Here is a 27,272-nt window from a genome sequence, read left to right on the forward strand (position 1 = left end):
ATTCTTTCTGTCTTCCATTCATGTTCTTCAACAATTATGTTTCATCTTCCTTTTATATTATTCAGAGGCTAGATTCTTTGATAGTTTCGTTACTAATACGATTTTTTAAATAAAAAATATATATAATTTTTTTTTATTCTACATAGTTAGTAGAGGAAACTGTATAAATATTATAATGTATCATATTTTTTTGTTCTCAAATTTAACCAAAACAGCACTAAATCCAAGATATTTTTTCATACACACAAAAACAGAAACTATATATATATATATATATATATATATGGTTTTCAATAATAATAAATTAAATAATTATAATAATGAAAAAAGGTACAATCTATTTTCCATCATTGCTAAATGCAACTTTTATGGAAGAAACATTATGACTATATGTAACTTTTTAACTTCTGCAATTAATCAAATAACTTTATATCATCTACTTATTTCTACATCTATTAATTTATAATATTATAATAACTTGTCATCAAAAAATACTTTTATGATAAAAAGCAAAATTTCCCAAAGTGATATATAAATTTTTAACCAAACAAATGATAGACTAAAATAGTTTCTAAAACAATTAAATACACTAAATATGTGATTCATTATTTATATATTATTTTATATCTAATTTAAACTCTTTTTTAAATTTAAAGTATACATATCATCAATTTAAAACATATGTAAAATTAGTATATTGCTAATGACACCACAATTTTTGCTACCACCACTCACTCAACATGTTGTTTCTTACAATCTCATACACTCCTCTCATGTGCAATACATCTACTACAATGTATGCATTGTTTTTTCTTGTGAGCTTGACACTGCTTGCATCTTTACAAACCATGACACTTGGATTGCATATGCACAAAAAATATGCTTGACTATAAGTTATGCAATTTTAATAAAACATTCTAACACCTCATACAATCAAGTAGAGTTGGATGTGGGTGGCCTACAATTGATGGTGAGTTATGGTGACAAAAGCAAAAATAGTGGTGGCACTAACAATGCCCTAAATTTATACATTCAGCTAACTCTTTTGAAACAAATCATTATTTTTATTTTTATTTTAATTTTAATAGGAGCATATATACATTTTCTCTTGCTTTTAATGAACACAAATTTATTTTATTTTTTAAAATAAAAAGGAAAAACTAAACCTAAAACTAAAACTAAACCTTCAGCATTCCAACATTGTTTTGAAGTCCAAAACTAATGTCTGCAACATGCCTAACACATATATAAACAAGCTCACAGTTAGCAAAATTGTACTAGTGTAAAACTTGTAAAATATAGTATTGAAAATGGAAATTCTACAACACAGTGCACAACCTCATACATGAAATACAAAGAATGTAGCGAGATATAGCTCCTTGGGTATAAAAATCAACTAGTAGTGCATGATATTTACCTCAAGCACGGAACCACTTGGAGACTATGATAGCATCCATCCAGCAACAAAGATGCTCTGCATGCACTCTTCAACAAGCATGCAACAACCCTCTGGTTGCCATGATGATAGTCCCACAAAATGAATCTCACCAACTACTTTAAAAAAGAGAGGAATTAGTTCAAAATTATTTTAATTAGACTCAGTAAGAGCCATGCAAAACTGTCTTGTGAGCCGGTCCTACTCATACTTGAGTCAAACAAGTAAATCAAGCACCTCTAAGGTAAATGTGGCAAAAGACACCGGACACAATACCTAGAGGCGGATTCTGTATGTAAGAGGCGACTTCTGCTTTTATCGAGAATGGCCAAAACCTCAAACTAGCGTTGCTGTGGGTGTGACAAAAGGAGAGCAGAGGAAAATGCTACATTTTCGACATCCACGTCCACAGACTTCACGCCGATCCAACATCTTCAGACTTGTGCTGTGTCTTGGTCACCCACCGATCCACCCTCTCCCTCAGCCGCATCTTGGATTTCGCCCAGTCGTAACTGTGTAGAGTATACTTAACTTGCGTACCCCACAGTGGATCACTGCCATCCTCCACCAAAACTCCGACATCAGTGCATCCAATTTTCCTTAACACGGTCCGCATTCCTTCATTCCCCTCGGATGTAACCCACTCTACCATCTCTAATCCCAGCACCTCGAACCCAAATGTCAGCAAGACGAGATGTACATCCCAAACCAGTCCCCTTCCGTGGTACGCATGTCCCAAAATCAACCCCATTTCACCTCTCTTGGGGCTCTCTTCCATCCAAAGACTCCGGTATCCTGCTTGACCGATGACTTCCAACCCTAAATCCTTGTTACCATGTCGAAGAAGAACGGTGAAATTACGTGCTCGCCCCAGAAGTTCCTGGCCTTCATTAGCTTCCCGTCGGGCAGCCATACGAGCTCTGTCCCAGGGTTTACTGAGAAATACTGGAAGATGCTGCATCGTCATAGGGTCTGAGAAGAATGAGATGAAAGTATCATCGTCCTCGGGGGATGGAGTGCGTAAAACAATGCGCTGTGTTTCCAAGCCCATGTTGAAACCCTAATAAACTCTATCTCCAGGATGCAAAGACAACGAGATTGGAATAGCTCCACCTGAATGTCTTCTTAAAAACACTGTTAACGTTGCTTGCAAAGAACTCATCAGAATCGTGAAGGGAGAGAGGGAGATAGAGATGGCCATAGCCGGCACAAAAAAAGTCGCTCCACTTTGCAGCTTTAGGTCCACAGGTCACATGGGTATCTCGAATTGGTATCAATGTTATCCATTATGAAAGCGTACAGGAAATCTGCGTCGTCTGAAACTCGTGTTTTACAAAATAAAGGATGATATCATAAAACCAGCCGTGGAATGCGACAAATCCATCACAGATTTCACGTCAACGTAGCAAAGATCAACTACAAACTTCCTGACGTTGCCATTCGGCTAACATGAACTGATCGTGCCTGGCCAAGATAAACAATCGTGGAAATTAAAATCACGGCTAACTGCACAAAAAAAAACAAAAAAAACAAAAAAAAAAAACAAAAAAAAACAAGAAAAACAAACAAACAAACAAACGCCTCTCACAACCAACTACGAAATATGAATATAGACCACAAAAATTTAGAGTGTTCTCCAGGTCATAATAAAAACCTGTAAGCATAAATTCATGTTTGCCGAGTTGAATTACTTCGAGAATTTTCGACGACATGTCCAGGGCTTCTTCAAGGGTTTTGGATAGTAGATCGTCCCATGTTTCAGGTCATTTGAAATACAGGAGAGGAGATAGTGTGTTCTTCAACGCTGAGATGCAATCCTTGTCGTTACAGTGCCGAGGAAGAGGATCGCCTTGCATGGGAAGTCTTCCGACACCATCAACAACAAAAACACTACAATTCCAAACGAAGAAGAAAACCTTCACCAAGCCCAAGAAGCTGAAACATGAGAAGAAGAAGAAGAAGAAGAAGAAGTAGTAGAAGAGGTGCGCATGGATTCGCTTCGAACTTGGATCTTTTTCAGGAACATGGCATCTTTCACACCCTTGCGGTGCTCCACGCTCGGGATTCGGACCAGGCAAGCAAGACAGCAAGGAAGCAAGATAGCAAGCAGGGCTGGCTGGCTGTCTGTCTGTCTGAAAGTAAGTGACCATCCTTTCTCTTTGTGGTTTGATTCTTCATGGCATCTTTCAAACCCATGACCCTCTTTTGCTGTGGCCCTTTCGCTACAGTTTGCTTCCTTCATGGCATGTCCCAGATGGGAGTGTTTCTCTTCTCTTAAAAATGGGTGTTTCAGCCATGTAGGTGTGTTCTCCTAAAACTAGGTATTTTGGCCACTTGGGTGTGTCTTAAAACTGGGTGTTTGTGCCATGTGGGTGTGTTCCCAGAGGAGATCCCCCCAAGTTTGACCCACAAATGAATGTTGTCCAGTTGATGATTACCCACATGGCCTTGAATTTGGGTTTAGGGGATTATTTTTTGTTTTATTATATTTTATTTTAACATGTTGCTCACTCACTTCCCTATTGTATGGAGTGATATTTTTTAAGTAATTGATTATAATAGGGAAGTGAGTGAGCAATTGATTATATTTTTCAAATTGAAAACATGTACTAATGAGACTCTTTTACATGGCAAGCGTGCCTTTTAGTAACTAAGAGGTATTGAATTGAAATATGGGTAGTGGAGTCAATATTAGTTTACATTGTGTATTGATTTACTAAGCCACATCACACTATTTCTCTGCTTTTCTTCCATTCAGTTACTTTACCCACCTTTTGGCTTGTTGTTCAATTAACTTCATCCAATATTTGTATGTGAGGATGAGGTCATTTTTATTTGTATTTTTATTTTACTTTGTTGTGCCATGAAAATGGTGTAGTATAATTGAAAGTATGACTGAAATTGTTACAATAATGCATGTGATTGCAAACCTTCAGTTTGAACATATTCATGGTTAATGTTTGTTTTCTTTTGGAAAGAAATATGTGGTTAAATTGCATTATAAGAATATATGACATGAAATTACAATGACCAAAGATGTTTGTTGAATGTCTGAGTTGATACATGCAAACAAACTGAATACAATGTAGTAAAAATTGGAACAATCATGTCAGATGCAACATATTGGATATGAGTAAACCTCTATTTAAAATAAGTTAAGGATTAATTTTAAAGGTTTTGTTGAAGATTAGAAACATTGATGTCTACAAGCATGCTACTATATATATACATATATATATATACACACACACACACACACACACATATATATATATATATATATATATATATGTATACGTATCTGATCTTAGAAACTTTGTGCTTGCAGATTTTAATTTTTAATTTAAAAAAAAAAAAAAAAAAAAACAACACCAAAGAAATAACTCTGATAATGTATAATTTATATACAGCTATTGATACAATTATGAGAAATTTTGTAACATCAATTGGAATTCAAACTAACATCCTAAATTATTTTATAAGTAAAAAAAATAAGATTGCTTAATTATTTACAACAGAGCAAGAAGATGTACTAAAGATCTTCATCTGGCCACTTTGATAATTATTAATTATAAAAAATAAAATAAAATAAAATAAAACATTAGCTTGTGTTGAAAATCAAGATATGCCTGGGTAACGAGCTTAAAGCCTTGCAAATATTACAAATAAATTTAAGAATTGTCTATTTTTGGTTCATTGATTCTTCTTTTGAAGCTTATTAATTTTAAGGTTTTAAAGCCTTCTTGTATCTTGATACAAATGCTTCATAACCATGACACATTTTAGCTATCATTTCATAAATTCTTTGTGTATAAAAATATGAATTCACACTTCAAGGTTTAAATTATGCTATGAATCATTCTTTTAAAACTAGTTGTTATTTATAACATGTGCAATATTAGTATTTTAATATTATATAAGTATTTGGCAATATTGTTGGCAACATCCTCTATAATGTTTTGATCAATTATATTAATTACCTACTTGAAGTTTTTCATATAACATCAAAATTGTTCATTGATCTGTTATATACATAAATCAAAAGTATTTTGATTTTAATTTTTTTTATAAATCATTTAAAATAATTATATATATATATATATAGATTAATGTATTAAGTAAATATATAATGATTATAATGCATTAAGACCACATCTATTGTGTATTATAATACATCATACAAGAAAGGAAAGAAGTTGATATTTTCTGAACAAGAAGTTCAATATAAAGAAGCCCATAGGATTAAGGTAGCCCTTCTCCCTTTAAAAGATCTTATACTTACAAGAGAAGGTGAGATAACTTTTGAAATTGGAAGACTTTATTCAGTTGATTTTATATCTAGAATAATCAATCAAAGGATAGAAAAAGGAGAAAATAAGGTAAAATAGACTTTTTCCAACGTGGTATGAATATTATTGTCTCTTGACATTTGTGTTAGGCCCACCACAAAGACATATTTTTATAAAATGTTATGGATGTATATTTAAGAAATGCCATTAGTAACCATCAAAAGCAAGAAATCAATGTTATCACGTCCATTCTAATTGTTGGAATTAAATATGTGCGTCGACATGCTTAGATTGACAACAACAAAATGGTTTGACCCATTTGTATATCATGCATGTAAAGATCTCTGCTACTAAACATAGTTGTATTTTTTCAAAGACAACATGTTCTACATTTGTTGTGGTAGGATAGATAGACACCAAATTCCTCAAAATTTATTTTCTCCTCCTAATGCCACCCGCTCTAGTCATGCCTACAAATCCCCATCCTACTGTAGAGATAATTGTGCATGGGTTATTTTTGTTGCGTTTGCAGGGCAAACCTAACTTCGTCGGCCATCGCCGATTCAGCATCGTAGCTTACAGTAGATGCCTGTCATGTCTGCGGTTGTCTAATAATGGCATGATTCCATGCTGCCATCCATTGGCGATGATGACGTAGAGCAGATAATTTCTCCCGATCGATGACGTCGGTCTTGACGGTACCGACTTTTAGGTGACCCGCCGAGCAATTGCTGATGCATTCTCTCTAGTTTTGGCGGATTTGGTGGTTCTCTGGCACATGAGGTGGCGATTCTCTTCTTCACGTGGTGGCATCTTTGTTCTTGCTCGGAATTAGGATGTTAACTTATGCTGAGAGTTTTCTACAACACAGTTTCTTGCATGCAGGGTATTATATAAGCAGCTCTCTCTTGTCGGCGTTAATTTTTCTTGTAGGGTTGAGGAGATAGTGGGATTTGGGTGACCACCACACGCTCAGAGTAGGTCTCTAGAGTCGAAATTTTCAGTGGTGAGTATTGGTGGTGAAATTTAACCGTGGTATTGAGCTGTTGGGATATCTAATCTGTTCTGGGTAAGGAGATGGCCTACCCAAGGAGAAATGGGAACAAACCGTCTTCGAGCTTTCGGTTCGAATTTTACACGAATGTGCTAAGATTCTTTTTCCCTCGAGGTATGTGTACGGCTTTCTTGTGTTAGCAATGTAAAGAACCAAAGGCCTTAAAATGATTCCGTACATTATTTAGCTGGCGAAAATGTCAACCTCCCGCTTTTTTAGAGTTCAAAGAAACTTGTCTCGATCCTATGTTGTCTCTATTTTCACTGATACGCGTGTCGATTGGAATGAAACAGTCGGTATTGAATTGCCCATCTTTTTCCTCGTTTTAGGAGATCTTCAGCTTCTTTGATCGAATCTACTGAGAAGACCAAGACTTTTCTCAGTGCCACAGCGCGTGAGGGATCTGTCGCCGAGCTGAGTTGGGGTTGGTCAGTTGCCCATTTGCTGTGTAGTATACTTTAGATCTTCCTCCACCGAACTTATTTCGAAGCGGTTTGTTCGTAGAGACTTTGAAGGTTGTAAACTGTTTAGGATTACACAAGTTAGTCGCAACGATATTTGTAGCAAGAGGTTTTGATAAGTGGGTTCTGCTTGTGAAGGTGTGTTTCAATTAGATGCTGTTGGTGGTGGTGAACCCATTTTAGGTTTTAAGTCATATAAAACCACAATTTCAGTGCTCCATATGAAAGTAGGTTTTCTTAAGATGACAGTATCACAAGGACTGCTTTTTATATTTTCGAGTTTGGGTTGTACTGGTTAGATACTTAATTGTGAATGCAACGATTTCTCAACTCGTCGTTGTTGTCCCTTTCGTGCTCTAATGGTGGATTGATTTGATGGGAGTGAATTGATCTATCTCGTCGGTTCAGACCAAAAGCTTTCTTGTATGAATAACACTAGAGCGAATGGTCTTGAAGAAATGCATGATGATCTAGGTTTGCCCCTCATTTTGTTAGAGTCGGAGAAGATTGACTAGGATAAGAGAGACTGACCTCCGTTAACCCTGTCTTGTGTTTCAAGGTTTGGTGTTCAGGTCAACTCCCTAAATTGTTATTACTTGTGGAGGACTGTTCGCTCTATCACGGTTAGAATCGCTGACGACCCTAGTTGGATCTTGTCACAATTTCATCAGCTTTATCCATTGGAAACGAGCGACCGACGAACAAACTGCGAGGTTAGTACTGGCACAAGACGGCTATGTCTTAGTCGCGGTTGCCCTTAATTCAAGCTCAACGAAATGCTTATTTTTGTTCTTACTTTTATTTCCCTCTCTCTCTTCCGCGCAAAACCAAAATACGAACATATCCTAGTTTTCAGAGGCAGTTGTGCGAGTCAATTTTTTGATGGTTGGAAAACTTTCATGCTAATGAACTTTTTCCTGCTGCCTATTCTGGATAAAAGCGATGTGTCTAAGTCATCAACGTTCTATTACGTGCTGGGATATAATGTAATCTGTAGCACTACAATAACACTTACTTTGAGACCATTGACACGCACGCTTGAGATAGCAGCGACGTAGTAGGGTTGCGTAGGACGTTCCATCTGTATACCCATGGTCGGGGGTCCAATTGCTGTTACTTTAGAACCAAGCCGTCTTGGGTTTGCTAGTTCTTTGGAGATTGGAAATCATGTATGCTACGTAGCAGTCACGTTGAGATTTGGAGTACTGGGTCCTGTTCAAGTTTTACCAAATATACTTGTACAATACCATATTTGTGTCGCAAACTTCTCTTTGGAAAGGCAGCTTCGAATCTACAAAGCGTTTACACCACTAGTAACCCCTACGCAAATACTTCAATTAGAGCAATGAACAATCGAGTTGCACTCTGAACGCTGGTAATTTTGATGAAGCTTCCCTAAGGTAGACGCTTACTCCATGAGATCTCGAGATGATAGTTCACTAATCTGTGTTTAAGCCTTTGTTCTTTCGCCTGAACTTTAACTAGTTGACATTCGATTATTACGTTAGCTTCTATGTTTGACTCTGCATTACGTATAAAAACAAACAACACTTATCCATGCCATTACCTTGCTCCTGCACCATAGTTATAATGATGTTTCAGCTTTTCTATCTCTTCTCTTTTTGGACAGGATTATTTGAATGTGGAAACCTTAAACCTGTGCATAGTTTTGCAACATGTACTTGTAGATTCTGGGTCACATTTTGAGTCATTGAAGGCTTTTCATTCCATATCCATGTTATTTGTTTTTGGGTTCCTGATTTCGTATTTTTTTAGATTTCTCAACTTTGTCTAATGAGGTTTTCGGAGCGTCAGTCTGGGAAATCAACAATAGCAAATGCAAGTGCGTAGTGTAATATTGTGTTCTTGGTGGGACTTGCAGACAATTGACTAGAAGCCATGGGGAAAGTTGCAACCGTACTTGAAAATGGAACAGACGCTCATTGTGAGATCAAGTCACGAAGTGCATCCGGAGTGCATATACTTGTGAAGAAGCTTGCCCCCAAAGAACAATATACACTAGAAAGAAGAACTAGTGACACTTACTTGCAACATTGGGTTTTTGTGGGTCGAGATGCTGTTGCCAGTTTCAGCAGCGACGAGCTGATTGACAACGACAAGATCGTAATTGAACATGATGGTACTGAGTTCAAGGTGGCTAAGAATCCTAGGCCGGAAACAATGAAGTCATCGAAAAGCATGTGAGTCTTTCTTCCTTCTAACTGCAAATTCATATTCCATCTTTGTTTTTTTGGGCTTGATAAGTGCTTTATTAGCCATCGGAGGTGTGAGTTGTTGAGTTCCTATCACTTGAACTGGATAGTTTCATTGATACTATGTGTTTTTTTTGTTGGTACCTGCCATCTTAGGCCTATTCCAGGAAGATCTTCTTATCAACCTTATAATGATATTGGTAAACCACCCTTACACACAAGAATAGGAAGGCTTTTCAACTCCTTGATAAGACGCTCTCAACATCCTACCACTTTAGATGTATCCTCATCAGATGTAGAACCACATATGCAAAATTCTCATGCACCTAATCGTCTTCATTCTATATAGACAAATGAATTAATAGAGTGACACTAAGCTAAAACCCCATAATCTCCTAACTTTTGCTGTAGTCCACACAACAGAGTGCTGTATTAGCTTGATGTATTTCAACGTCACTTGCTAAATAGCGAAAAAATATTTAGGGTCTTGAGGATGTTTCTGGAGGCAAATTTTGGATTTGCTTGTTTAATGTCTTAGGGTCCTTGAGGATGTGTTTGGGTCAGTCTGGACCTGCCAGATTTAACTTCACACAGCAATATTTTAAATGTGGTATTGGATGTGTAGAATGGGCGACTTTGTCCCTTTGAGATCACAAGATCTGTGTCTGACCTTGAACCAGTAGTTGAATCACTCATTAGTGCTTTCAAAAAAAAGGATGGAATTAAAAGCTTTCCATTAAATTGGAAGTTACAGAGAGATGTGGGTAAAAGGATGTTTTGGGATCAAAATAGGGGTGCTTTTGTGGAAACATTTAAGTTATGAACGCATAAAATTTATCAGCATGCATTGAATTTGTCAATCATCTGTCACGTACGTTTTCCAACTTTTGTTTTTGTCACAGTTACGGAATTTTGGTCCAGTTATTAGAAGCAATATTTGTTTGCTTTTGCTAGTCTAGAAATAGCTGTGCTCATGGCCTCACCTTCCTCTTGTATCTGTCAAATTTCTAATTCTTATCAAGACTTGTGGGGTAGCATCTGCAAATCAAGGTTGCCTAGGCAGCATTTCTTCCTCTTTCCTTCAATTGTCTTGTTCCTTGGCTCTCCTTGCTTTTGTGCAATATCAATTTGCTTTTCTATCTCTTATCTCGTCTCCCTACATGCTCTCGATGCTTTTGCAATGGATATAGTTTTGGAGAAGATAGTAGTGTTCATGTTTGTTTTTTTAGAGGTTTACAACTTAAAAGTTATGGTTGTGGTGAAGCTGTTCCTTTTTGTGTTTAACTTGTAGTAAAGTTGTGGTTATCTCTTTTTTTTGTTGTATACATGCGGATATATTCCAAATATATATAGGGAATTGTTAAATTGACTTAAGTATTTACTAAATTGACTCACCCATCCTAACTGTTATCAAAAAATTATCCATAGCCAAATCCATATTGGTTGAAAATCAATGAAAAAATAGTTGGATCATCAACCAATGATGATGGGTAAGTCAATTTAGTAAATGTTTGGATCAATTTAATAATTCTATATATATATATATATATATATATATTGTGTTGCAATAAAAATATATTCTTTTAAATATTAAATGTCTAAGGATGTTTTATTATTGATAGTCAAAAGCCATTTTGATGATGCATTAGTCCTTAGGGATGTTTTACTATTAATAATCAAAAGCCGTTTTGATGATGTATTAGTTCTTATTTTCACATCTAAAAGCATGTAATCTATAATATTTTAAAGTTAAAGAACTAATAAGTAGCATCTCTTGTATTATGGCCACTAGGACTTCATATCTATCAATTATTGCTAATAATTTCTTCTTAAGTTATAAACATTAATGAAACAAAATTACATGATACATTCTCACTTATATTTGGCATTGCAATCACTTATTGAAAAAAATATATGCAACAAATCATGAACAACATTTCTAAGTTGAAATTAAGTCAAAAAACAACATATACAAATTTTAATTGTATTTTAATTAAAATTTTCAATACCTCTTTGTACAACTTAATCTTGTGAGATTTAATTTTTTTAAAAATTAATTAAAATAATATCCACCAATCAATGTTTGTTATCACACCAAACATTTGGTTATGCAAATAACCTGATTTTCAGTGCCAATACACTCATCCATCCTTCATCCATCCACTCTCCGAACCACCAAAGGACCATCCAAGCTGTGACACATCCATCCAACATCCATGATTCATTTATCCATTCAAAAAAATCCTTGCTGAATAACCCATTGAAGGCGAAGCAAGTGTGAACACCTGGTGGCTGTGTACAAACAAAAAGTGCGTGATTTCACCCCGATCCTTTAAAGTGAAACTTGTACCTTTAAAGTAAACGTTAGAACCAGAGCTCATCCTGCTTGCTGCTGCTGCGGTGTCGTCGTCCTCCTCGTCGACTGTGCTTCATTCAGTTGAGTGCTTCACTCACGGTCCCTCCCATTTGTCGTCGCGCTGCTTCGTTTCCATTTATCCTGGCGCTGCATGTTTCGTCGTTGCACGTATCGTTGCAGCGCCTTGAACCATCGGTCTTCTTCGCTGTTTAGGACCAGGAGGAGTATGATCCTAAGGAGCCCGATTTTGTCACCGAAGCTGTGGCTCCTCCTCCCTTGTGCTCGAATTCACTTCCCGCGGGTGTTTTGAGGTTGTCCCGGAGGATGGAAGAGCGACGATGCAAGAAGAGCTGGTCATGGTGTTGAGTGTGTGGTTGGTCCTTTGGGGGATCGGGTAGCTTTGAGGTGCTGTGACGGGGAGAAGAGGAGATTTCCTATTACTCAATGGAATCTGTGTTTGAATAATAAAGTGGACAATTCCGTGTGGTTTTGCTTTCTGTGAAAGATAGGGATCCGCTGCTGGTAATGACCGATTCTCATTACTCTTGCTCTCTCTGTCTCGGTCGGGCTTGGTCTGTAGATGTCTCAGCTTGAGAAGGGTGGAAATTGGTTTGTAAGTTAATTCTTCCCTTAGGGTTTGTCACCACGTGTTTTCCTCTCGTTTGGACTAGAGTTTCAAGGTATGCTGTGCTTAGTCCTTGGAGAGGTTTCATTACGGCGATGGAACTACATTAGGTTGGAAACTACTACGCGGGGTTTGTCTCAAGGAGGTTTCGCAAGTGGTGAACAGCAAGATGCCGTTTCAGAGATATATTACTTTTTGCGACTCTGAGGAAGTCCAAACTCTGTGTCAGCGTTTGAGGGCGTGAAGCATAGACTGGATGTGTGTCCGCGTAGTGATTAAAGTAATTGAAAACGTAGTTCTCGACGTGAAGATTCCGGTTGGAGGAATGGGATAGTCGAATATGATTATGTAATTGATAGTGTCTTTTGGCTGTTTAGACACGGTTCCCTAGCAATGATAGAGCAGTGTCATTTGGTTTATATGGCGAGAGTGTTTTTTGTCTCAAGCGGGGTCTGACTTTCCGAGAGGGTTTCAAGCTTCCGTTTAATGGTACTCCGTCTTCCTAAATGCCATCTTTAGCTGGCTAATCCCAGTCGATTATGTTATCCGAGGAAAATATTTCTTAAATACTCGCTATGAACTGAAATCAGCGTGATCTAAAAAAATTCCACGCTATCACTACAGCTCACAGCCTACGATGAAACCCTACACCTGAATAGTCTAGGTCTTTTTCCACGTTCATGTCATTGTGTGACCTGTATCCTGATCCTGTAGATACGACACTTTTAAAGTGAGCCCGGTGTACATGATAAATCGTATATGGACTCGCAATCTGTACATGTATTTGATGCCTACTAATACTCAACTGAACACTACGGAAATGGTCAGGTTCTTAGCATTAATCTGGGGCTTGTTTTTTGAACATTCCTTTTCGAAAGCAGATTACGGCGTAGCTGTTCTGCAGAACAAGTTTGAAGAGCAAAATGAAGAGGTTTTTCAAGTCCATTGGTCGAGAAGGTTCTTTCAAAAGGTTGGCAACCTCTCGTGGAGAAGATGGAACTCCGACCTGCGCCAGAGAAGATTCCGAGAAGAGGGAACCAACCAAGTTCATGTCATGGAACACCAACAGCTTTTTACTTCGCTTAAAAACTAACCGAGAAGAAGTTCTCAGCCTTCTACGCCGCCTCGATCCAGATGTCATTGCCATTCAGGTTCCAATTTCACTAATTTAAATAATACACCTTAAATTTGGAGGTTGTAAAGCAATCAGTTCCCGTACTTTCCCCGATTTTACATTTGATAATATCGATTTGGTGGGAGTTCTACTCGTCGTGACGATAGTCATATTTGCCACATGTTGCGAGGAACAGGAAGTTCGCATACCATCGGCAGGTCGGAAAGGGGAACCTAGGAATCATGGGGAGCTCAAAGACGATACTAACTCCGCACGTGAAGACAAACAGGTTTGTTTTACAAGTGGCACTCTTGTTAAATATAGAGTTGGTTATTAGATCCCCAAAAATTAGGGTCATGATGCTCCCTGATTAAATTGGCGATTTACCAGATATACCTACATTGTTCAGACATCTCTACATGCTTCGTCTCTTTGCCTATTCTTATAAAACTTGTCATCATTAGAAATTGATTACCACGGTTGCTTGTTTAGTTGTTTATGAGTTTCTGTATGGGAAATGAATGCGCTTAAATGCTTGTGTGCTCCCTCCGTTTGCATTTCACATTTTCCACCTTTTGTCTGGACAAAGATGAATTTCTGCTGTGTTTATTTCTCAACATCTAGTTCGAAATGTTTATTTAGCTCATATGTTGCCATGTAGCAGATAACTCATAAGATAGGGTACACCATCTGGTGGGGTGGGGTGGTGTGGTGTTAATCCGTTTGAACAGATCATGATGCGTGCCCTGTCAGTGTCACCACTTTCAGACTACGGAGTTTGGTGGTCGCTGAGTGATAGCAAGTACGGTGGAACTGCTCTCCTTGTGAAACACAGTTGCTCCCCAATCTCAATATTATACTCTTTGGATGAGTCAGGTGCTTCATCGTGCCTTTGAGATTGTGCAATGGCATATGTTGATGGTTTTACATTCAAGTAAAACTCTGATAATTTTTTGGAGTTGCGTTATGAGTTTTGATTGTTCGTGAATTAGTAAAGGTCGGAATTTTAACTAATGCATTCTAAAGCATCTTAATTGAATATGTTTTGAAATGTCACTCTATTATAATACTATTAAGCTTGTGTGTATCTTGTATGCTATCAAAGGTGTTCTCATTATACCTCGTAAATCTAGTTGTTAGATGTCGGTGGATGGCTTCAATAGTGCATGATCTGGTGTGTTCCCATTTACATCCTCAAAGCAAACAATATACATATGTTTAAACTAGAAGGTTACTTGGTTTTCCTCACTTGTAGTGGCTCATTGCCAGAAGCCCAGGGTTCCACATGATCATCCGTGTTTGAAGTCAAGGCTCCAGGTCCAGATGTCATTTGTATGGATTCCACCACTAGGTCTGTTAAGTCTTTCCTTGACGACTAACTCTGTGTGTGGATCGTTGTGCTTGTTCTGCTACGTTCACTTCTGGCTTGCTGCTGTGCCTCCTACCTCTTGATTTTTGTGATGGTTCAGAATTCATGTGCCCGATGCAACTTGCGTATGTGTAATGTTTGATTGTTCATGGTCACATAAATCAGTAATTTGATATGCATCGGTTTTTGAAATTTCCCTCTTAGAATCTTACTTATTTTTGTTAATAGATGGAAGCAAGTTGAAGCACGAAGCAGACGGAAGGGTTATTTTGGCAGAGTTTCACTCTTTTCGGCTGCTTAACACATATGTCCCAAACAATAGCTGGAAAGACGACGACAATGGATTTGCAAGGCGACGAGCTTGGGATGCGCGAATGATTGAGTTCTTGAAACGTCCACATAAGAAGCCCCTTATTTGGTGTGGGGACCTCAATGTCAGGTGAGTCTTTGTGTTCAGCCCTTAGTAATCAGGTTTGATTGTCATGTTGTATTTTATTGGAGTATAGTGACAAGTTATGGTCCATCATACGCTTGTCCTTAATAACTGGTTGAGTTGTGAATTCTTAAATCCACAACTTAATTTCAGATTGAAGCTGAAGTGGATTCCATCTGGAATTGTCTCTACTTTTATCTTCCATCTGACCTGCTTGTAATCCTTTCTTTTTCTCTATGCAGTAACGAGGTTATCGATGTGAGTCACCCGGACTTTTTCAGTAACGCCAAACTTCAGGGTTATACACCCCCAAATGCCGAGGTATAAACTAGAGTTATGGTTATCAAATTCGATAACTAAAAGTGGTCGTCTTTCTCACAAACAATCAAAAAAGTTGGACAGTAATAAAAAAATTAACACAATCGAAACAACATTTCTTGGCCGTCTGCCTGCTATTGAAGGAACTGCAAGTGCTCATGCAGGTTATGCTTATATCATCATATACAGGTAGTTTGTTTGTTTGTTTTGTTTTGTTTTGTGTTTTTCTTTTTATCTTCTAAAATCTTGGCAAGCCCTGGTCATCCTGGTTCGAAGACGTGAGATGCTTGCACTGCTTGATGACTTGTCTACTGGACGACAGTCTGTGTTGTAGATCAATCCTCATTTAAAACTGGCGTAACCCTGTATATGAGAACTATATTTGGTATACTTTGGAACAGGATATTGGACAGCCAGGCTTCACACTTGGGGAGCGTCAACGTTTTGCTGAATGTCTATCGAAGTGCGTATTCTCTCAACCCTCTTGGCTTACTTTTAACTGGCGTGGATGTGGTAACAACCACGGAGATGAAAATATTCAGGAATCAGCTTCGCAATTGTCACATAACGTCCTAGTTACGTTCTAAAGTTGAGTAGGCAGGCGCATTGATCCACGATACTTTTTCGTAATTGAAATAGCTCCTTTTTTTCACTTAGTTTTTTTTGGATTTTAAACCCTAGTATGTTCATTGAGGATGAATGTGCCTCTAAAATATGATTAGTCATCTGATTTTGTTGTGGAAATGCCAGAACATGTTCCTTATTCAATTATTGTTTATTGACTTTGAACAGGGGAGATTTGGTAGATACGTATAGACATCTCCACAAACAACAGGATTTTGATGCTGGCTTCACATGGTCTGGAAATCCTGTTGGAAAGTACGTAAAAATGTTTCACTTCTTTGCAGTATTTTTATCTTTATTTTCATGGATGTGTTGGGGTACAAGCCTTGAGCTAAAATAATCTCATCTGTCTAGTGCATTGAATCCTCCATATGCCCAAGACAGTCTCAGCTGACAATAAGTTCCTCAAATTCAATGTACATTTTTTTCCTTCTTGACAGATACCGGGGAAAGCGCATGAGGATTGACTATTTTTTATTGTCGAGAAAACTTCTTGACAGGCTTGTAAGCAGCGATATTCATGGGCAGGGTATTGAGCAAGAAGGTGTGTGGTTTTCCTCTCATTATTAGACATTTTCTCACAATCGAGTGACATTTGAGCACTTATCTTGCTAGATTTGTTTGAACTTGTTATTTCTATGAATGCGTAGGTAAGAAAAAAACTTATCAGTGGGTGTACTGTTTTCGTAGTTGGTTTTCTTCTTTTACCTTTATTTACATCTTGAGGGTTCTCGCCTGAAGCAGGTCATGATATAGTCGACCACATTACTTAAAATTTATTTTCTTGTGATTGGCCACTTTCTCACGGTCATTTTCAGGTTTCTGTGGTAGTGACCATTGCCCTATCACAATGGAGATTCGAACGGCTACAAAGGAAATTGCCAAGGTCGAGTGTATACAAAGCAGACAAGTGGATTCTTTAGATTTATGAAGTTCAGGTGTTCAAGTTGTAGAATTTGCTGTTGAGAAAGTGGATGATGTGCTTATGCACCATGCTTCTCGACACAGCAAAATATATGTTAGATGCTGTACATTGTAATCTATCTGTACTATGGTTACAAGATACAATTTGATATGAATGCTTTTATCTGCTGCGTAAGACTGTTAAGAAGCGAAGATTGTACCAAGCATCCTCAAGATTTGAGATGTGGTACTGTTTGTATTCCTTCGTTTGTAGCATTTATCTTCAATATTTTCAATTTTGAGTTCTAACGTTGAGCAATCTTTCAGGAGCTTTTGTTCTGCGAGCAATCGTCATGCAAACGCGTGGTAAGGAATTCTCGCAACATGTTAACATGAACTCCCATGTATGTATGTAATATTCAACAGCAACAACAAAATTGTTAAACAAAACATAATGAAGCATATCAATTTTCATATTTTGAACTTGACTCACATATTACCTGGATCATGCTGGAAAATCAGACATAAAAAGTATTGATTTCAACTTTTCTTTTAAATTAAAGTGAATTTTTAGTAACTTTGTAGTAATGTGGAAGAAATGTGTTGGAGCAAACAATTTTAGCTTTAAGGAACGTTATTAATGTAGAAACTCTGACAACCAATTAAATTATGATTTCAAAAGGTATAAACGACAACTTATTCAAAATTAAAAATTACTGTCAAATTGAAAAGGACTTCTTTAATTGGTACTCATCCACTTTGGAGAAACGTGTGATAATTTTCTTATTACATTTCTAGTATTTCCGACAGCGGACAACGTTGATCAGAACTGAAACGAGCTACACACCCGCGGCAAATATTGAAGAAGTTTGCATTTCAAATACTTCATGTTGACGTTGACATTTGCGCAACGCTACTCTTCTGTTCATTGGCCAGCATGTGCCTGGTAATTTTCAAAGGACTCAAAAGAAAAAGTGTACAAATACAATATCAAACTACGACATAGTCTGTAATTCTTCAAAGACTGAAGCCAAAGCACATTTAAGTATAAAAAGTAGCAAGCAAAAAGGTAAACACCATCTTGGATCAGTCACCCTCCAAGAGTACTACACTCCCACAATGAGCATAAGCATATGAGAGTTCAAGTTAGAGTTCTGCCAATAGAGAAGGTCACAGCTACAAATCGGACTGTTCGTAATCAAAGCCAGAAGATGAACGTTATGAAAATGCTCCACTAAATGTCCGACCATGCCAAGTCTATCGAAGCCTGGTCTATAAATTGACCTGCCATGCACAATAATCTGCAGCCACCTTGAAATTATAACTGAACTTCACCAGAATCAGAACAGCCTTAGTTTGTTGTCGATTACAAACCCGAGTGCATACAGTGTCAATAGAAGTTGCTAGTTTTGAGGTTGCAACATCATGATCTTGTTACCTCCAGAAACAGCAATACAGGAGCTCATTTGGAGATAATGTATTCACAAGCCACCAAGAAAACAAATACATTACGATGACATCAGAAATCATCCTTGGTAACTTTAAATTGGCGGTGGGTACTGCTTGGCTTGCTGCCTAACACGACGCTTGTATTCAACTGGATCCTGCAAGCAATGACCACCAAGTCCAAACCATTTGTCAGGTTAACTAACGTATACGATTGCAACATTACTTGTTGAACTAGATCAGAACCGAGGTTGGCCTACAAGTATCTATACTAAACAACATTCTAAGCTTAGCCTAAAAGTAGTATTCACTTCTACCACACATTGTCAATACAGGATGTATCACAGTTGTCATATAACTTTGAAAAGCTTGGCGTATTAGAGCATATACTTGAATAAAAAGCTGATAGGCTTCGGTTTGAGCGGGATCTGCTGGGTTCGGAGCGTCGAGAAGCTCCTGAATACCCACAAGGATCTGTTTTACAGTGATAGCTGGTCTCCAACCCTGTCAATCACACCCACTTCAGATGAAAAAGGAGAACGAAAGTCTTCTGCACATAATGGACCATAATGAGAGAGGAAGAGCTGCCTACTGAAACCAACTAACCGGGAAACAATGTGAACCCAGAACTGTCTGGGCCAAGACAATAGAGCCGAAATAATTCACCATAGGGAGAGGGAAAAACTGATTTGGTAACATGAACATAGAAAGATAAATTTTGAAGGTCAATGAAGAAAAAATCAGACATGATCCTTCACAAGGGCTGAGGGACGTACAGAATCTTCATTAAGGATGGATAGGCAAACTGTGCCTGAAGGATAAACGTTGGGGTGGAAAAAACCCTGTGGAAACTTGCACTTGGGGGGCTTGCTGGGATAATCCTCACTGAAGTGAATTGCTACAGGGTAAAATCCACCTTCCCAGTCCGTCTGGCAAAATCGAAATACATATACAAATACACTTTAGTACAAAACCTGACAGTACTGAGTTCCCACCACACGTATACGAACAATGCCTCAGGTCACCAGATGTGGTCTAAAAGCAATAATCTAGAAATCGCTCACTCGGACGAAATGTAACAAGAGCGGAAGCCAATAGTAGTCTCTTCACATAGCATCTGCAATCTCTAATACTCTGACAAACAATAGATAGCAGTCTGCAACAAGAAACATGCATTGTGCTCAAACAAAACACCACTCTCCAGGGTATAAGGGGCATCTCACAAGGAATGCAGAGATGGGACTCTGATGAAACATTGTGACTGTAAAAGGAAACAGGACAAGAAATCATACCCCAACTTTTCCAGGCAAAGTGCACTGCCAAACCATCAAATTTAGAGCTCCATCTGCACCTGTCTCCGGCCTCGCTACAAATCCCTGCCCATATCAAATCCGTAAACCCCTCGCCTATTGAGACAACTGCTCGAAGTCACATGCAAGGATTAAGAAACCTCTGAGAGTACAGCATAACAATATTCATTTCATCTCACAACGATACTGCCGTGAAGGCAATACAGGATGTTAACATGTATTAATAAATGACTTAAAACGGGAATAAGAAATCGCAAACAATCAGTCCAATGAACGTAAGGAAAAGCTCAATGGACTAGATACTAGCTAACTAAGGAGGAAGGACGTTCTGAGCTGTTCTTTTTTCCTCTGTTCCTTACTTTTGACGTCCTCCGGGGGATTGGGAGGGCAGGTATAGACTAAATAGTTGGCGACCAGCTGCAATCTTGAGAAATCCAGGGAGAAGTAAAAACATTTACAACGATGAACGTTGTTCATGACGTCCAGAGACGACGTGCTCTTTCCAGAATGTTCTGGATCGCCGGTACTCTTGACACACATCTCTACCTTTCTCTAAATAGAAAAAGGCTCAGAATAGCCACAATAGACCTCGACGTTATACCGTGATCTTGAGAGAGCTTGTGATGAAATATGAAGTTACTACATGTAAAGATGGTCTAGATCTTGTTCTGGTTAAGTGGAGCACAAGTCGAAAACGAGAGGAACTGATAGTAGGACATGGTTACATGTATCACACTCTTCAAATCCATGAATGAAGAAATCAAAAATGGGAAAAATGTCATGGTCGATATGAAGGAACAGAATACAACGAGAAGTGGCCACCTCACATACACACATGATGGGAAAAAAAAAAAAACAAAACAAAACCAAAAAAAAAAAAAAAAAAAAAAAACAACAACAACAACAAGACGATACTAAAACTCAATGGAACTACCTAATAATCGAACAACGTCCAGAAAACCTACGGAAATAGAGCTAAGATACCAACCAACAACAACTAGTGTGCAAGCACACAAACTGCCAACAAAAAAGTCTAAGAAATGCAAAGAATAAGATCGAACTCGAGAATCAGGCACCAATGCCCTGAACTCGGTACTAAGTGCCGCTCGAATCCACATGACTGTCTCAACACTCGACTCACACCATTCGAACTACGAAACATCGAGATAATCAAAGGTAGCGTCAAAAGCTGGAGGCAAGAAGCAAGAAAAAATGTCGCAGCCACTTGAAAGCAAGAGAGAAAAATAAATAAATAAATAAATAAATAACAACAACAATAAAAATACATAAATGAATCCTCATCAAGTGCGCGCCTCGCGCAAACGAACAAAACAAAGACAGGGGCCAACTAAGGTCACAAAGCAGAAGAAGATGAAAAAAACAGGGAGCGAGGAGTATCGGTTTACATGAGGATGATTCTTGCGCCAGGCCTTGCGCTCCTCCGCAAGACGACCGCGTGCGATTCCTCCTGACATGGTTGTTGTTGTTGTTGTTGTCACGCTGCGCTCCTTCAAGCTCCGCCCTCACTCCTCCTCCTCGTCCTCTGCCTATGCTTGTGCCTCTGTCTGCAACTATGTGCTTGATATCTGCGCCTTTTTCCCACTGCGCCTTCGTCTTCATCTGAGCTGCCGCAGCATACACTGCTTTTGATCTACGCGGCCCACCATTCCCGTGGCAACCACTGCCGCCCAATGCCGTGTTCCCCCCTCGTGCGCTCACACCACAAGAAAAAGTAAAAAAATAAGAAAAAAAAAGCAAAAAAAGCAAAAAGTTTTCTCCTCTACATCCTTGGATGATTCTCAATCCCACGTTCATTCGTTGATGTAGGGTCCACGTGGAATATTTTCTGGACGCTTCCTTGTTGTTCATGGAGCCAAACAAGCATGAATTGTTTGTTTTATTTCAAACTATTGATGTTTCTGTGGTACTAAACTTTGCTTCTTTTTATTCTTCTCTTTATTTTTATATTTTTTATTCTTATATCAGGGTTAGGTTTTTTTCATAGACAAGGAATTGTCTAAGTCATGCAACAATAATGATCCATTGCATTTCTATTTCTTTTTTAATAGCCTATTTGTGTTGACTTTATTTAAAATAATAACGTTATTGTTAAGCAACTTATTCAAGGCAAAAGCCAATTATGTGTTCTTTTTATTTGGATATGTTTGAGAACCATACAAGACCCTCATATCACTTTATAAAGGTTTGTTAAAATACTTTAATGTGTTCTTGAGTTATTATCAAACTTGTCCACTAATTGGAGAGTTTGTCACATGGTCATTGTAGTAAGACTTTTAAATAAGATCTACTACATAATCTAATTGTTAGATAATTGATGGAGGTCCACGAGGTTGGGGCCTCCAAAGCTTGTGATGGATTTTCTTAATCAATCTTGTCATGGGTCAAAATTTGCATATAGTTATTCCAACGACCTTTCAATAAGCTATTGCAAAATACATGTAAAAACTAAAGACATCATTTTCTACAATGTTTTCATTGTAGAATTTATATATTATCCTATTTCCATTATCTTCAAATCTTTATAGACAAAAGATTAATTTCATTTTAAATTGGCACAATAAAAATATTCCAGAAATGTTATTTGAGTTATAACAGCAAAGAAAAGAAAAGAAAAGAACAACACGACAGAAAAAAAAAAACATGCAAAAAAATTATACTAATGTATAAGATAAGTTTTAACTAATTTACAAGTGAAATGTATTAATAGGTATAAAATATTTTAATTTAAAACTTTACCTATTAATAATATTACAATTTCTTAAGTCTACAAAAAAATAATACATAATAACAAAAATCATCTTATTATTTTGGCTGAAGTCAAAGTTGTTCATTTACTTACAAAAAACGCCTTATTTTCTGTGGCATGTATGTTTCGATGTTACTATTCGATGTTCTGTGGCATGTATGTTTCGATTTTGTGTTACTATTCTATTTATTCTGTTATAATCTATGGTTTTATACTTTGATTACCTCTAGCATGTATATATATATATATATATATATATATATTTAAATATTCATTCTATTATATTATGATGAAGTTGGATAAGGCGCTCCATAAAAGTACCATGATCATACATATATTTATTTATTTTAAACCATTTTTTTCCTCTAAAATCCTAAAGGAATGTACTGATAGTATAACGATTTGCATAACCCGTGTTTTTATTTGTCAGATTCTAGAAAACACCAAATTATTCCTCCCCAACATCTCAAATTTATTCAGTACTATTATTTTGAAAATTTAAAATTAATTTAGCCGTATTGAATTCCATTCTATTAATAACACACAGACAACTTCACAAACACTAAAATACAACCGATTATTTAACATATGCGTTTTGATCGACCCCTTAGAAGCCACATTCATCCATGGCCGAGCCCGGCTGGGGCTGCTGCTCACGGCAATAGGGCGGAATCCGCGGCACCCATCCGCCCTTTGGCAGCACAGGTGGGCTCTCTCTCTCTCCCTCCCTCACTGTCTTGTACTGTGCTTCCGGGGCACAAGTGTTGCTTGGCGATCGATGGCTGCCGCTGCAGATCGTCTTTGTACTCAGCCTGTTGCAATTTTCCTGTACTTTTTCAGGGTTACTTGGATGTAGTAGCGGGGATAATTCGAGGATATATTTATATAAATATTTTTTGATTAAATAAATAAATAAATAAATAAATAAATATATATATATATACATTTGTTGTAATTCTTTTTTGGCTTGATTAGGACTGTGATAGGAATTTCGGTCGTATGATTTAAGGCGCTGTGGTGAAGCGGACGGGGAGGTGGTGAAGGGATTGAGGAGGTTTGAAGTCATGGCAGCATCCGGGGGGAGGAGAGGGATGAAGGCGATAGGGGAAGCTTTGATGCGGTCGCAGAGGAGGACCGTCACGTACATGCCGCGGCCCGGGGATGGTAGTCCAAGGGCCGTCACGTTGTTGCCTGGGGATGGAATCGGGCCATTGGTCACTGGAGCGGTGGTGCAAGTGATGAAGGCGATGCACGCGCCGGTGTATTTCGAGGAGTATGAAGTGTCGGGGAAGATGGACAAGGTGCCGACGGAAGTCATGGATAGTATTCGCCGAAACAAGGTTTGCTTGAAAGGAGGCCTTGCCACGCCTGTTGGAGGAGGTGTTAGTTCTCTGAATGTGCAGTTGCGGAAGGAGCTGGATTTATTTGCTTCACTCGTGCATTGCTTTAACTTGCCAGGCCTTAAGACGCGCCATGACAATGTCAACATTGTGGTTATTCGGGAGAATACCGAAGGGGAGTATTCTGGTCTTGAGCACGAGGTCGTCCCCGGGGTCGTCGAGAGCCTTAAGGTACATATTTCGTTTTCTGACCTGAAAAATAACACTACTCTATGTTGTGCCTAGTGATTGTAATATTTTCTGTCCAAGCATTTTTTTCACGCCTTTGTTTCTCTAGGTTTGTTGGAGATGAATCGGTGCAACGAAAATTTGTATCATCTTCCATCATCTTGGAATATGAAACACTTTTAGGTACTGATCGATGTACTTGGTTCTTTGTTAGCATCACTCCGGTGAACGAATTGCTGCCATAGTAGAGGTTCAAAGTAATTCCGTTTTCGGAAGATCGACATCGGTGTGCCACAAGTGTGGGTTTAGCTTACCTACTTGGAAGCATACTCGTCGTTCTTTTTTATGAACTGCTCTTCAGAATTAAGTTTTGTGAAGAAGTGGTCATTTCAGGGTCCATGGTAAATTAGGCGGTAGCCCTTTGTCTGATGATCATTTGGAGACTGCGTCAACATTTGGCAGCATCTCCTCGTCATGCTTCATGCATTGTGGAAATAATCTTATCTACTGCGTGGTACCTGTCAAATAATTCTGTAAGTGCCTTACAGTGCCAAGATGTTCAGGTAATCACCAAGTTCTGCTCGGAGCGCATTGCGAAATACGCCTTTGAGTATGCTTATCTCAACAACCGCAAGACAGTAACAGCAGTGCACAAGGCCAACATCATGAAGCTTGCAGATGGCCTTTTCCTAGAATCTTGCCGTGAGGTAGCTAAAAACTATCCAGGTATCAAATACAACGAGGTTATTGTGGATAACTGCTGTATGCAGCTTGTGTCGAAGCCCCAGCAGTTTGACGTCATGGTAAGTTTCTACTCGCATCTCTGTGATTTATCTGTTTGTTAATTTTAGGAATCGTGGCCGTTGCTTGCACTCAAGAAATGGTCCTGTGTCTGGTGGCTTTATGTTGCTTGGGTAGGAACTTAGAATTTTAGTTTGCATCTCTGCTTTTTTACATTGTTCGGTTTTCATAAGGCTTGGAAAACGATATTTAGCTGCACGTTTGGTGAGTATTTGAAAGGGCGTGGTATGATTTTTGCAGGTAACACCAAATTTGTACGGAACTTTGGTAGCCAATACCGCAGCTGGTATTGCAGGCGGAACTGGTGTCATGCCAGGAGGTATGTCCGTTTGTTTTATTTTTCAGCTTCTTGTTATCACTGTAATAGACCGATGAAGACCTTGTTCTAGTCTTGTTTTTGGAGTTCAAACTCAGATGACCACATACAATTTGTGTGGCACTTGTCATTTATTGTCTTCGATACACTATTTCAAATCCCACATTCAAGGTAGTCCTTGAGAATCTGAGTATTTAGACAGGTGAATTTCATTATCACCATCCTCTGGTGTATTGTTACTATCTCATCCTTAGGCCAGGTTGCAGATAAAAGCTGCTTCTACGGTTTTCAACTGATCAGTCTTGTAATTTATCTAATGATCATTTTTGCTTGCAGGCAATGTCGGAGCTGACCACGCTATTTTTGAGCAGGGAGCTTCTGCCGGTAATGTGGGAAATGAAAGACTGGTTGCTGGTAAAACAGCCAATCCCACAGCACTGCTCTTGTCATCCGCCATGATGCTGCGGCATTTACAGTTCCCATCTTTCGCAGACAGGCTGGAGCAAGCTATGATGGCTGTCATAGCGGAGGGAACCTACCGCACTAAGGATCTCGGGGGCACTAGCACTACCCAAGACGTAGTCGATGCTGTTATTGATAAGCTACAGTAACTGCCTCATTTTTATTTATTTTATTTATCCTGTGCTACAGCGTTGGTGACTTATTTGAAGCAAGTTTCTGTTTGTAGAAATTGTTTCTTCCCACAATTCCGCCATCAAGTTTAACAATGGTCTTGCCTATTACTGGTACGTCTGTGATGAAAAGTAAAATCCTTCCACATAGCCGATGTCGGCCAAATGGGGCAGATAGCAGGTTCAGGATTACATATTGTTGTACGAATAAGAATTGAGATGGCCATCCGCAAGCCACAAATAAAGAGAAAGTTGCGTCAGAAGTAGGAGCGCAGCCTTTATGGCAGGTCTATGCCAACGTTGCTGCCACCATCACTGACAGCACCAACATTCTAGGGTACAGGGTGCGCCATGTTTTGATGTTTCCGCCCTGGTTGAGGCAATTCTCATGGGGATAATAGTCACCATTCTTTGTGTATCCTTACAGTCAAAGTTCTCGGCTGCTCGAATTCCACGTTTGTTTCACGCTGGATTTGTCGAGGCTTGGTTACAAAATACACAAGGGATGATGAGCGGGCGCGAACTGTCAGCTTAGTCATAGTGCATGTTGGTTGGGATCCTGGTCCATAAAACTGGGCTTGAGACGGGCCTACTGTATGTATGTTCCAGAATGAATAATCGTTACGATTCTATATCGTAGGCTCTTACTTCAAAATTGTTGATGGGGGCTTCACGGATGAAATGTAATGAATCGCAGTTATTTGGCTGAGGGTTTTGTTGATTACAGAAGCTCTTACTAACTAAATTGTCGCTGTTGTAAATCGTAATGTTTTGATTCTCCTATTTCATTGTTTTTATCTTATTCTATTATGATCCATCATTGATTGAATTTTTTGAATCCTTGTACATGTAATTGTTAATTCGTTTAGTCGGATGAGGTATTGTGTCCCTTTTATCAATCCTAGATGTTGAATTTCAGTCCCATAAATAACAACAAAAAGGAAAATAATTCAAAATTTCTGATTTCGTTTAATTATATTGAATACATCTACTATTTAAAAATTCTTTAAGATCAGGTTGTGCTTGTGTATGTAAGAAGATATACTAATTTTGTTTTGTAAGTTGAATTTGAACAAACAAAGTACCAAAAATTCTTTATAATTCATTATATATTTTTTCATATAATGTTTAGAGTTCTTTTATATATATATATATATATATATAGAATTTAATGTTGAGTCAAATTTCGTAATTTTTTTGATGTAACAATTTTCTGATTTTAACATTACTTTTTATAG

The 27,272-nt window shown here is 38.2% G+C and overlaps 5 protein-coding genes across 13 annotated transcripts; 3 read left to right on the forward strand and 2 right to left on the reverse strand.

The window, feature by feature from the left end:
- Window positions 1-1,043: 1,043 nt before the first annotated feature.
- LOC112276786 (uncharacterized) lies at window positions 1,044-3,703 on the reverse strand. Of its 2 annotated transcripts, XR_016500605.1 has the most exons (3): window positions 3,090-3,703; window positions 1,418-2,899; window positions 1,044-1,236 (listed from the first exon to the last, which is right to left on the reverse strand). XR_016500605.1 is itself a non-coding variant. In XM_024508481.3 (2 exons), exon 2 carries the CDS (start codon window positions 2,484-2,486, stop codon window positions 1,851-1,853), a length of 636 nt encoding a protein of 211 aa, XP_024364249.1. In that variant the 5' UTR covers window positions 2,487-2,899; window positions 3,090-3,700; the 3' UTR covers window positions 1,044-1,850. The 2 variants fall into 2 exon arrangements, 1 of the variants encoding a protein (XP_024364249.1); XM_024508481.3 differs by having other exon boundaries at window positions 1,044-2,899; window positions 3,090-3,700.
- A 2,754-nt stretch (window positions 3,704-6,457) lies between these two features.
- LOC112276787 (uncharacterized) lies at window positions 6,458-10,295 on the forward strand. 7 transcript variants are annotated; one of them, XM_090247083.1, is made up of 6 exons: window positions 6,479-6,892; window positions 7,072-7,206; window positions 7,378-7,466; window positions 7,799-7,952; window positions 9,122-9,440; window positions 9,609-10,295. In XM_090247083.1, exons 5-6 carry the CDS (start codon window positions 9,139-9,141, stop codon window positions 9,799-9,801), a joined length of 495 nt encoding a protein of 164 aa, XP_090103209.1. In that variant the 5' UTR covers window positions 6,479-6,892; window positions 7,072-7,206; window positions 7,378-7,466; window positions 7,799-7,952; window positions 9,122-9,138; the 3' UTR covers window positions 9,802-10,295. The 7 variants fall into 7 exon arrangements, with proteins under 7 accessions (XP_073386949.1, XP_073386950.1, XP_090103209.1 ...); XM_073530849.2 differs by lacking the exon at window positions 7,378-7,466 and having other exon boundaries at window positions 6,475-6,892; window positions 7,072-7,202; XM_073530854.2 differs by lacking the exon at window positions 7,378-7,466 and having other exon boundaries at window positions 6,526-6,892; window positions 7,108-7,206.
- Window positions 10,296-11,862: 1,567 nt separating this feature from the next.
- LOC112276785 (DNA-(apurinic or apyrimidinic site) endonuclease) lies at window positions 11,863-17,378 on the forward strand. The gene is made up of 10 exons (XM_024508480.3): window positions 11,863-12,330; window positions 13,315-13,584; window positions 13,744-13,836; window positions 14,279-14,423; window positions 15,145-15,355; window positions 15,592-15,670; window positions 16,069-16,130; window positions 16,460-16,546; window positions 16,732-16,835; window positions 17,110-17,378. Exons 2-10 carry the CDS (start codon window positions 13,357-13,359, stop codon window positions 17,220-17,222), a joined length of 1,122 nt encoding a protein of 373 aa, XP_024364248.1. The 5' UTR covers window positions 11,863-12,330; window positions 13,315-13,356; the 3' UTR covers window positions 17,223-17,378.
- Window positions 17,379-18,207: 829 nt separating this feature from the next.
- Window positions 18,208-21,495, reverse strand: LOC112276789 (SUMO-conjugating enzyme SCE1). Its single transcript, XM_024508483.3, has 5 exons — window positions 21,357-21,495; window positions 19,933-20,016; window positions 19,417-19,569; window positions 19,031-19,144; window positions 18,208-18,798 (listed from the first exon to the last, which is right to left on the reverse strand). The coding sequence occupies exons 1-5, from the start codon at window positions 21,423-21,425 to the stop codon at window positions 18,736-18,738; spliced, it is 483 nt and encodes a 160-aa protein (XP_024364251.1). The 5' UTR covers window positions 21,426-21,495; the 3' UTR covers window positions 18,208-18,735.
- Window positions 21,496-23,454: 1,959 nt separating this feature from the next.
- On the forward strand, window positions 23,455-26,689 carry LOC112276969 (isocitrate dehydrogenase [NAD] regulatory subunit 1, mitochondrial). Of its 2 annotated transcripts, none has more exons than XM_024508824.3 (5): window positions 23,455-23,520; window positions 23,693-24,288; window positions 24,834-25,088; window positions 25,327-25,405; window positions 25,739-26,689. In XM_024508824.3, the coding sequence occupies exons 2-5, from the start codon at window positions 23,782-23,784 to the stop codon at window positions 26,011-26,013; spliced, it is 1,116 nt and encodes a 371-aa protein (XP_024364592.1). In that variant the 5' UTR covers window positions 23,455-23,520; window positions 23,693-23,781; the 3' UTR covers window positions 26,014-26,689. The 2 variants fall into 2 exon arrangements, with proteins under 2 accessions (XP_024364592.1, XP_024364594.1); XM_024508826.3 differs by having other exon boundaries at window positions 23,463-23,520; window positions 24,849-25,088.
- Window positions 26,690-27,272: the final 583 nt, after the last annotated feature.

Source organism: Physcomitrium patens, chromosome 24 (genome assembly GCF_059467195.1).
Source record: "Physcomitrium patens ecotype Gransden chromosome 24, ASM5946719v1, whole genome shotgun sequence".
Classification (NCBI taxonomy): Eukaryota; Viridiplantae; Streptophyta; class Bryopsida; order Funariales; family Funariaceae; genus Physcomitrium; species Physcomitrium patens.

Coding starts and splice junctions, on each gene's coding strand:
- LOC112276789 (XM_024508483.3), bottom strand. CDS start 21,425: ATGTCAGGAGGAATCGCACGCGGTCGTCTTGCGGAGGAGCGCAAGGCC. Junction 19,145..19,416: donor CCATCCTTAATGAAGATTCT/GTACGTCCCTCA, acceptor TGTGATTGACAG/GGTTGGAGACCAGCTATCAC. Junction 18,799..19,030: donor CCTATCAGCTTTTTATTCAA/GTATATGCTCTA, acceptor CATTGCTTGCAG/GATCCAGTTGAATACAAGCG.
- LOC112276969 (XM_024508824.3), top strand. CDS start 23,782: ATGGCAGCATCCGGGGGGAGGAGAGGGATGAAGGCGATAGGGGAAGCT. Junction 25,089..25,326: donor CCCAGCAGTTTGACGTCATG/GTAAGTTTCTAC, acceptor TGATTTTTGCAG/GTAACACCAAATTTGTACGG. Junction 25,406..25,738: donor AACTGGTGTCATGCCAGGAG/GTATGTCCGTTT, acceptor TTTTGCTTGCAG/GCAATGTCGGAGCTGACCAC.
- LOC112276785 (XM_024508480.3), top strand. CDS start 13,357: ATGAAGAGGTTTTTCAAGTCCATTGGTCGAGAAGGTTCTTTCAAAAGG. Junction 13,585..13,743: donor CAGATGTCATTGCCATTCAG/GTTCCAATTTCA, acceptor TGCGAGGAACAG/GAAGTTCGCATACCATCGGC. Junction 15,671..16,068: donor ATACACCCCCAAATGCCGAG/GTATAAACTAGA, acceptor ACTTTGGAACAG/GATATTGGACAGCCAGGCTT.
- LOC112276786 (XM_024508481.3), bottom strand. CDS start 2,486: ATGGGCTTGGAAACACAGCGCATTGTTTTACGCACTCCATCCCCCGAG.
- LOC112276787 (XM_073530848.2), top strand. CDS start 9,139: ATGGGGAAAGTTGCAACCGTACTTGAAAATGGAACAGACGCTCATTGT. Junction 9,441..9,608: donor ATGAAGTCATCGAAAAGCAT/GTGAGTCTTTCT, acceptor CTGCCATCTTAG/GCCTATTCCAGGAAGATCTT.